We start from the raw sequence: 10,362 nt of genomic DNA on the forward strand, positions 1-10,362 counted from the left end.
TGTTGGCTTGACTCATCCTTCCAGCCAAAGGGGACTGGACCTCTTTCTCTCTCTCTCTCCAGGACCCATCAGTGTAGCTTCTGGTCTGGATCTTTCGATACAAGTTGCCTTCTGATAAGCAATACTGACTGCAGCACTTCCAAGCCCTTCTTGCCTGGGGGTTCAGAGGCCAAGCTCAAGACCTGCATTCAAATCAACTTCCTTTCTCCCAACAGACTGCCACTAGGGTACCACAATGTTCCATAACACTGATACAACAATCCACCTGGATCTACAGTTAACGGAGCAGTGTGCAGTTACGAAATCCTCCATAGCATCTACTCTGATAGTATTCAGTAGGCAAGGATGAGCAAATGCTCTAATAAAAGGGACTTAACATTGCATATATAGAAAATGTTTATAGAGAAGATTCTGCTTTATAGGTAGGGCTTGACTATTAGCAATTTCAGCATCGTTTTTCTTCTGCCCTTGCAAGATTTATTAAATGAAAAAAATTTAGGGGGGGGGCTGATCCTTCAAACCCTTACACATGATCCCCCACATCAGTAGGAGCCTTGTTGTATTTTAAAATATTAAAAGCAAACTAATTTTGTAGTATTGTGATTCCAGCATGATGTCTCATCGAGATAGTCCTATAGAATTGGGAAGCATAGTAAACTAGAGAGCTGTGTTCATTTCTTGACACTTTTGCTACTGTCTGGTGTTAGATCTCTGGGCTTGACATGTCATCTAAGGGAGTAACTTGAGAAACAGATTTGGAGAGGGAAAAAGGATGTGCTGTTCCACGTGAATGCTTCGGTGAATTTAGTTAAACTCTGGCTCAGTCGATGTTCATACGCATTGTTTGTGGCAGCACAGCCTTTGTATTACTGGGGAAATAGGGGACGGGATAAATCAGTTATCTAAAATTTTTGCCAGGGAATATTCCAGTTATACAGTTCTGGAATTGCTTTCACATAGATGTTCTACCTGAAACATCATGCTGTATACATTGATCATGTTCATAATTTGCATTTTGTTATTAACAAAGAAGTAACCTGTGAATTCATTAAGATGCAAATTTTTAACACAAACAAAACATCCAACATAAATTTCATATAACAATAATAATAATAACAACAACTAGGTGGAATTCATGTAAAAGCTGAGACTTCTACTGAGGTTGCCTGTGCTGTCTCTGCAGATAGCAACAGGTGTGACAAGCAACCAGCCTATAAAACTGGTCCAGGTACCGCAGACCACCACCTATATTCCAACTACTCAACCCACAATTGTAAGTACAACATCATCATTTAAAGTCTGCAGTAGTACTGTTCCTGGCATTAAAACTGCTCAGTATTTCTGGGGGGTTGTCTCCGTCTGCTGTGCTATCAAGATATGAATTCACTGGTATAGTCTCAACTTGCAGTGCAAAATGTTGTATTTTGCTGTGCAACATTCCACCGTCTCATTTCATCGTCCATTATTACGAGGATTCAGGAATTGTGTAGCGAAGGCACTGAGGACAGGCTTCCATTATACATTACGATGTTAGTTACTTGTCCGTTTCATGTATATACTTGACCACATCAATGTAAATATATAGAATTCATTTTAAGTATCTTTTAAATATCTTTTTGTCTATGGTATCCTAAAGAGATTTAATTAATTCTGAGCTATGCTTGATATTCCTGTGACATCTCAGTAACTATGAAAGAAAATACGCATTCATCAGTAGTGTATCTCCCATGCAGTCTTGCACATTAGCGTTACGACATGATGAGAAGTAGCACTGGAGTCAGACCTGGGGTTTCCATCAAAGACTTACCCAAGGACACTTGAATGTGTCTCTCACAGAAGATGGGACAGAAGTGAGTTGGATTTTTGTATTTTACGCACCACAACATCCCGTTATTTCAACTGGTTGTGTTCTGCAGTGCTCACTTCAGAGTCAGCACGGCACCCGAGCTGACCTTCTTACCAGAGGAAATGCGCTGACACTGCACTGGTAACTAAAGGGCACGCTCGGTCTCAGCGGTGGGTTCAGCAGAGAAGCCCAGGTGTCGATAACTTCAGTCATAAAATGACCTGAGGCTAGGTAATTTATAAGAGTAACTATGTACCAGTTTAACAGTGTACCTTAATCGCACCGTGACTGCGAGGCCTGATGTGCTATAGAAGTTTCTCTCTCTCTCTCTCTCTCTCTCTCTCTCTCTCTCTCTCTCTCTCTCTCCCCCCCCCCCCCCTTGTGCGCCCCCCCCGCCCTCCCCCAGCTGCAGGACACACGCCTCCGTGAGGGTGTGTATGTCTGGACACATGCACACGTACATACAGTATTGCACAGCCATTCTATTCCACACAAACGTTACTGCTCTTAGTGGGGATCATGACTCTTCACATTCCTAGCGGCTTTTGAACTGTTCATTTTTGTCTCAGCTGAGAGCACTGTGCACCTTGCAGCATTGGCCCTAGGCTGTTTGGACTGAACTCCCCTAACAACAAGGTTTTCTATGTGTTTTAAAATCAAGTCGTGAACATCAAAGACGTTAGGCTTTCTTGTGAGTAGCTGAGAGGTTGTAAGATCGTAAGGTGGTTTTGTGTCACGTTCAGAACAATGGCAGTGAGCTTCCTCGGTTTTCTGTAATACCAAGTGTATTGAGTTATGTAAAGCATAATTGGAACGTCTGAAAGGTTTCAACCTTTATTTGTGCATGTTTAAAACTTTGTACACATTTGCGTTAGTCTTGCACAGCTACAGACACCTCTGTATTCTAATGACTGCACGTGCAATTTAAGTAATTTTAAACCTTAGTGCATGTTTATGTATGCAAACTGTACCTATGTGTAAAACTGGCAGAGGTGGAAAATTTACCTCTCAGGGAATGATCTTAACGCATTTAAGGAGTCTCGCACATTCCATATCCCGACCGCTGTAAGAACTGAAACTTAATTTTTTCATTTGTGTAAGTGTGTGTATTTAAAGGCGACTGTGGCGACCTTGACTTCCCCACCTGTAGTACTAACAGTGACTGACCCAATGGCTCAGTAGGGTTCAGTTTGCACTTTGTGTCCAACTAGGAATTTCTTCCTCTGAACAACTTCCAGCGTATCTTCTGGGTACCATTTCACTGAACCTCTATACACATCTGAAATCATTACAAAATGGCAGTAGTCTTGCATTTATTTAGCAAATTGAGTCCATGTTTGGTTTTTATTCTTTCTGCAGTTACAATAATGTAAAAATATGAACTCATCGTCTTTGCATTCCAGGGAATGGAATGAGTAGGCTTCTGGAAGGCACAGACTTTGTCACAAAGGAGCTGATAAACACTCTAGGCTGTAATCCATCTCCGTAGGGATACTCGCAGTCTTTGTTGAACACCGTTAAGGCGCTAATGTGGTTTCTTAAAACAGTGTGGGGAAGCACTGGGCTTCAGTGAGCTTGTATTTCTTCTTCCGTGCTCTCTTTGGAATGTCACACTCCCATCAGGGGGAAGATCTGTGCATCCCTTTCAGGTTCCTCAAAATCTCCCTCCCTGTTCCTTCCACCAACTATTGTGAACTGACACGGATGCATTTGTTCGGTCACCAGTCGTGCATCGCTGGAATTGTATCAAAACGTATTTGCCGTTTGTACGGTACAGACGTCTCTAGACTTTCTCACATTTTTGGAGGAAGGTTAAGATACAGACTTAAGGTTCAATAAATCTTTTTCCAGATCTTCCAGAGTGATGTGACCTTGACCAGATTGTTTAACATTCTCGTGCCTTTGTCTCTGCATCTGTAGAATCAATTTACCACCTTTAGAGATGTCCTGAAACTTCATTTGTCGAGATTTATAAATCATGATCTGTATGATGGAAGTGAAAAGTTTATTCTATATTAATATTTTTACAGGGTGTATAAGACAGTTCCCAGTAATGCTGATGTTTTATTGATTTGTGCAAAAGTTACCTTAAGTACTTTTTTTTTTTTGTTCCAGTGGATGTTCTTTGCTCTCTTTTGTGTAGACGGAATGCATGGGGGAGTTCCTTTTGGGGAAAAAGATTTAAGTAATGTGTAACAAGAATATACTTATAAACAAGGGTATTTTTGTACTCCAGTTTGATTTGTCAAAACTTTTTCAAATGACAGAGGATTTTCGTAGCCCTTTTTCTGCTTCCCACGTATGAGTTTGGGGAATATACGTAACTGGGTGTAACTATGAGAACCTAACTCTCCAAGCACAGACAGAGTGCGTACAGTACCTATAGGACCACCTGTCCCTGTAATTGTAAGGCAGTAGTAATAATACAGACAGACTCTTGGCTATAGGAGGGTAATACACTACTTCCTACCCTGGAATGAGGTAAAACTGCGGTAATAAAGGTATTAATTCTTGCACAAAATTGGAACTTGTTCTGGATTTTCCCTGGAAAATAAATCTCTATTTCTGTGGTCATATTTATGTGACCTTTAACATAACAATATGTTTCTCTTGATTTTAATCCACAGACCATTCCTGTAGTGGTAAGTCCTTCTGCTGGGACAGTGGCAATGAGAACTGGAGTTCAGTATGTTCAGACCACAATGCCAGTCCAAGTACGAAGAGTCTAACTGCTAACAAGAAGTCCATACAATTGTTGGAATAAATAAATCTAATAGAAATGTGAAAAATAAACACAGTTCTTTGGATTAACCTCAAAGGTTCAGACTTTAGCTTTGTATATGTGTACAAAGCATTAACTACACTACATTAATGTAAAGCATTAGCGCTGGCTTAGAAAAGCTGAGGACAGGTAAGATCCATATTAAATCTATGCTTCTTTTGTAAATAATGTACAATTGTGGATGTCATTAAAGTTAGAGTACCATCTCCTTTTTATATTTGTATTGACTTTTAACTTATAAAGAGCGTTTGAAGTTGGAAAAGGAAGGTTTAATATCACAAGCTAACACTGAAAACTGGTCTTGGGGAAACTGCAGTTAAGCATCAAGTAATACAATCATGAGAATCTGAACAACTCGATTTGCATTTGGATTGAAAACAATTTCTGCACTTTGAAACTCTTGTAGAATTTCTTTGAGCAACCAAGCGATGAAGGGTATCTTTATTCAGTTAATCGTATTAGGCAAATTGCGACATTTCCAATCTGTGGACCTGAAATACATAAAAGACATTGTTTTTTACTATGACCAGACTGTTAAAATTTATATTGTTTACAGGTTAAAATTAAGTTAAAATCTCATTGAGTCTAATACCGGAAAAGTCAGACAGTGTAGTACCAGCTGGTTGTAGCACATCTGTGATCGTTGATATCAAAGATTGAGAAAAGTAGAGTTTGTTCCTATGCTTCACAGTTCAGGTTTCTGGTTTTTTTAAATCCTCCAAAAGGACTTTGAACAAGAACTAGGTGTGAAGAGAATCATGGGTCGGGAAACGTGGGCAAAGGACTTCTGATGCTGGGCCAGAGCATGTATTATTTATATGATGGAATTTATGTTTTTATGTAAGCATGAAACAGTACAGTATGAGAGAAAGTAACCCATGAAAATGCTGTCTGTTACACTTATACTGTAGTACCATTTTGTATGTTGTGTAAAACGAAAGCATTGAACAAAGCAAAGGTGATGTATGTATATGAGAAAATTAATTGTATGATATCATTCCAGTACATTCTGTTGTACATTTTAGTCATGTTAATTTCTCCCATTGTTTATAAAAGAATGCGGTTTGTACAGTCTCCAGCTAGTACCCATATTAGAGGGAAGAAAGTATTAGAAGAAAAAAAGCGGAACAGAATATTCGTGAATTGCAGTTGTGTCAAAAATAGCCTAGCTGGCCTTATTTGTGAAGCATAATTGCTTTTAGCATATGGAAGTATTTTTTCACATTTTCTTTGTATAAAATTTGTATTAAACTTAAATATCTTTTTTGACAATTGTGTTTCTTTGTGACTAAGACAGCTGACACACACGATATGCTTTGGGTTTCTCCAATTTTTCAAGAAACTTCACAATTTTTTTATTAAACTGTTTTAGAAAAATGTTCTGTGTTCCTGGATTTCCAGTTTCATTTCAGTCTGGATGAATGTTCATTTCCGCACAGTCTCCAGATCATCGATAATTTCACTTCTGTTGGGGTCTTCTGTCGCAGAGGTGCGGGACCTTTGCATCCGAGCCTGAATCCCAGTCAGATCTGAGAAAAAAGCAAGCCATGCTGGCGGTCTGTAAATGAGTCATTTCTGTGTAAAACTCGGTAGTGTTTGTTCTCTCTTGGTTGTAACGGCAGCGAAGGTCCGCTGCTTGTGCGGCATGGACTCACTGGTTGGACTGGGGCTGGACTGGCGTGTTTGTAGGTTAGAGGTGGCGGCTTTCATGCCAGGCAAGGCTGCTGTGTGTGCCTTAATGAGCTGTTAGAAGAGGCGGGGAGCTAATGCAGTCGCTCATGTAGCATCTCCCCAGGAGTACTGTCTTAGAGCGCCCGCTCCTGCAGTTACCTTGCTGCGTGCGTTTGTAAAGCAGCTAGTGTCAGTGTTCCCAGTAGGCGCAGAGCGGGAAAGCTGGAAATGATCTGGCCTTCACCATGTCACCTGGGTGCTGGTGTCTCCAACAGAAGCTCTTGCGTTAGGAGGAAAAGGAAAGATGAACTTTATCTTTTAGCCCATAACAAGAATTGTTACAGGAAGCCATGCCGCTTTCTGATGCCTGTTTCAGCATGTGGGGTTTTTTTTCTTTTAATGGACATTTTTTTTCTATGAAAGAGTTGTTTTCTTTCCTCATGTGAGTATGTGACCAAATCCTAGTAAAGATTATATAAATGTAAAATAGTAACTGCCAACAGGAGCTACCAGGTCAAGATCCAACATGTCATCTTGGATACTCTGGTGGCTAGTTTTTCCATGTTTCAGCTCGCTCACTGAAGTTCATTGGTTTTCCTGAAAACTGTTTTGCATTAACTGAAGTGAAGGTCACACCTCTGCCTTGGGTGCTGTTGGAGGAGATGACGCGGATGCGGTAACTATTTAAAAGATAGGCTGCAGCTTTATTGAATGTGTGATCGAGGACCCTGACCAGGCGTAAGCTGTATCCACTGCTCGTGTCTAGAGCATCCCTCTGCCCTGTGTGGTGTATCCCTTGTGCATTTCAGAACAAAGGTTGAGAACAGTTCCCGTGCCGGGTCTGGGATTTTTCCCTCTCGCTGGTGGTGAAGGTTCAGCAGCTCTGGTACCCAACTCGGTCCTGGGGGGAGGTCTGAGTCTGGGTGGCTGCCCCTGCCTCGCCTGGCTGCGAAGGGCGAGGGCAGTCAGGTGTTGATGGGGGCTGGGGGGGGGAGTAAACTCTAAGTAATAAAAAGCCTTTCTGGCCGTATACCGTCCTGGGAAAACTTGTTTTCCCCCTTTAGCTACAGGCCCCAGTGTCCCTCAGGTTTGCCAGCCTGTTACAACCTACTGAAAGACGGGTTTTGGGGACAGCTCTGGTTCCCCCACACGCTCTGGTTTTGGGGACAAAATTGATTTGTCTTGGAGTCTGGGCTTAGAAATGTGTGTATTGTTACTGCTTTCATTGCCACCTGGGCCCGCAGTCTGGAAGGAGGGGAGACTTGCTGGTGCTCCCTGTCTGGGCCAGTCCGCTCCGAAGCGTTGTCGAGCGGTGGCAGCGTTTGCCCAGCTTCAGCCTCACCTCGGCGAGGAGCTAACGCTGCTCCAGGCGCTCGGGGTTTCAGCCCCCAACCGAGAGCTCACCATGGTGAGGTGTCGTCAGAGAAGCCTGATGGTGGCTCAAGGACGTGAGGGACAGACAGGTGGACCGGTGCCATACATGTTCAAACTGGGCTTTGCAGGCTGGCTCCCAGCGCGGGGCTTCAGAACTCGCCATCAGCGCTGCCGTCACCTTCTTGTGCTGCTGTCCCCTTGTGTGCTGCTGCTTGCTGCGTGGGCTCTCCAGTGCTTCAGCCATGGAGATCCAGGCGGTTAAATCGCAGAGGAAATGGAACAGCCAAGAAGAACGCTGCCTGGCCGCAGCCGCAGGCTCCCAAGTTTCTCATCCTGATGTGCCACCACGTGGTGCCGTGTCCGTTCGGAGCGGGCGCTGCCAGGTCCTGCTGGCCACGCTCAGCCCAGCCCGCTGGATGCCGGCATCGCGTCCTTTGCCTGGGGGTGGGTGCTGGGACCAGAGCCCCTCTGAGGGGGGGGCTGCCCTTTGTGAGTCACAGAGGCTGGGTTTTAAAACTATTGTGCAGCTGGAACCGAAGGCATTTTAGAAATGAGATTATTTCTCTTCCCTTGTAAAAAATAATTTTTATACAAAATACCACTCCTGAGCACCTGCCCAGCGTTAGCTGTGCTGCGCCTGCCTTATCTGTCCAGTTGTGTCCCTCAGGAAAATGGCTGAATGCCAAGAACTCGGTGGTGGTTACCCGCTCGCTGCTGCCCAGGTGGGGGTGGCTGGGACTCCGGGGTCTTGAAACGGCCTCACAAACCAGGATTCTGGTGAGGAAGATGGGACTTGGTGCTCCCACTCTGCGGGGCCGGCTGCCCTCGGCTGGTGGGACGGGAAACCCGCATGGAAATCTCCCTGTGGGAAGTGGGTGAAATGGTGCCATTACTACGGGTTCCTCCATCCCCAATGGTAACGTGTATTTTTGCAGTATTTTTTTTTTTTTTTGTAGTTTTGTGGTTATTTGACAAAATACGCTGTTGTTGCATCTGAGCTATTCAAAGCTGGGCACGGGCAAAGTGGTGTTTTTGTCAAAGCTGTTTCAGAAACGCTTCAGCTGCGGGTCCTGGTTCAACAGGATGGCTGCAAGTGTGAAGGCAAGAGCCCCAAGGAGATCCCCTCTCAGTGCCTGTCATCTCAGTGGCTTTTTCTGTTTGTGACGAGCTGCGTTTACTTTGTGTTGCACCCCACGACTTACTGGAAGTGGTAAGTGACAGCAGATGGCTGGAGACACCCTAAGGATAAGACTTGGGGGAGGGAGGAGTATTTTGTGTTGGTCCTTCACCTGAAGAGGATGCGGGGAAGAGCAGGCGCCTGGTGCGGTTCGGTCCCTGCAAAGGTCAGAGGTGGGCTCTGGCAAAAGGAGCACGTTATGCGGGTGCAGCGCGGCGAGTCACGCGGGACAGGCTCAGGGGAGGTAGATCTGAATTCTGCTCCTCGGTGAGCTAGGAACCATCCCGAGCTGTGAGCCGGGCCAAGGCACAGGCAGAACTGGAGCTGGCTGCTGAGCAAGAGGCAGTCTTAGGAAAAGGAGCAACAACAGCGACTCCATTGAATCCCTCTCGGAGGCAGCGCCTGCAGCGCCTAGAGGCGGGAAGAGCAATCCTGCCCAGGAAGGCTGTCTCTGATCCCTGGCTGCTGGGAGAATTCCTTGACTCCCGATTCCCAGTGATGGCACGGGTCATGAATCCCTCTTAATTTCTGAATGGTCTTTGTTGTGGTTGCAAGTTTTCCAGCAAGCGTGTTGTTTCTTTTGTTACTTCTCATTTTAAGTGTTCGGTAAGCTCCCTGTTCTCAGGATAAGAGGCCTTCGCAGCGGACTTTGCCGTTGCCGTTTGCTCATCTTTCAACAATGTAGGTAGCCAAAACTCAGGAAAAACAAAGAATCTGCAGGCTTTGTTCTACTCACACTTTACATATTGAAATAAATGGTACACTTGTTATCAAATTTGGTCTTTTAAAAATAAATTATGACCTTATTTAGAATCCTGGCATGCAAGAAAACCTTGGGTGAAAAGTGGAAGAGAGAGGATACTGTCAAATACGGCAAATTTTTGCACAGTGCCTTGAAAGTCTGTTGAGTGTTACTGGAGCTGAAGCGAATTAAAACTTCAGGGATAAAACCTTGGCTCTGATGAAACCCACAGCATATTACTTAAGAGCAACTGCAGCAAGTGAGGAAGGTCCTTACCCGAGAGATGACAGAGAAACACCAGAAGAGAAGGAAAAGGTAACAGCGACACGAAATACTCCTAGGAAAAGCGGGAGGAATCGCTCTGGCCCTTAGAACGTTTCTTGGGACGACAGGCCCCGGCGCGTGTGTAGGAAGGGATTTCTCTCTGTGGGACTCAGTGTTTCAGCTCCCTGCACCACTGTCAGCACTTGGGGTGCTCCTGGCAGTAAATCCCGCTGCACGCTTCGTAAACTGGCATCTGAAACTCCATCCTTTCTAAAAACCACGTAACAAGTGAACTACTGCCTTAATTTCATAATAATGATGCAAGGATGAACTAGGTCAGATTTTTTTTCCCATCTGAGAAATTCTTGGCCCAAATAGGCAATGTGCATTATCCAAATTTTTCATTCATTTTCTAAGACATTACTGAAAATGCAAGCAGTAAATACGCTGTATGTCTGCATTAGCCTGGAAAGTACCTTTAATGTGCTCTAAAATACTTTAAAAGC

General features: G+C 44.1%; 1 protein-coding gene across 10 annotated transcripts in view; it reads left to right on the plus strand.

Moving 5' to 3' along the window:
• The window catches only part of ZMYND8 (zinc finger MYND-type containing 8), a 76,295-nt gene extending 70,395 nt beyond the window's left edge, over window positions 1–5,900 (plus strand). For 8 of the 10 annotated variants that reach the window (XM_055813557.1, XM_055813559.1, XM_013298000.3 and 5 more), the window contains one exon: window positions 4,474–5,900. In XM_055813557.1, coding sequence (XP_055669532.1) covers window positions 4,474–4,575 — 102 coding nt within the window. In that variant the 3' untranslated portion in view covers window positions 4,576–5,900. Of the gene's footprint in view, window positions 1–62 lie in introns of all 10 variants that reach the window. The other 2 variants (XM_013298003.3, XM_055813560.1) reach the window with 1 other exon arrangement.
• The last annotated feature ends 4,462 nt before the right edge of the window (window positions 5,901–10,362 follow it).

Source organism: Falco peregrinus, chromosome 9, assembly GCF_023634155.1.
Source record: "Falco peregrinus isolate bFalPer1 chromosome 9, bFalPer1.pri, whole genome shotgun sequence".
NCBI classification, from domain to species: Eukaryota; Metazoa; Chordata; class Aves; order Falconiformes; family Falconidae; genus Falco; species Falco peregrinus.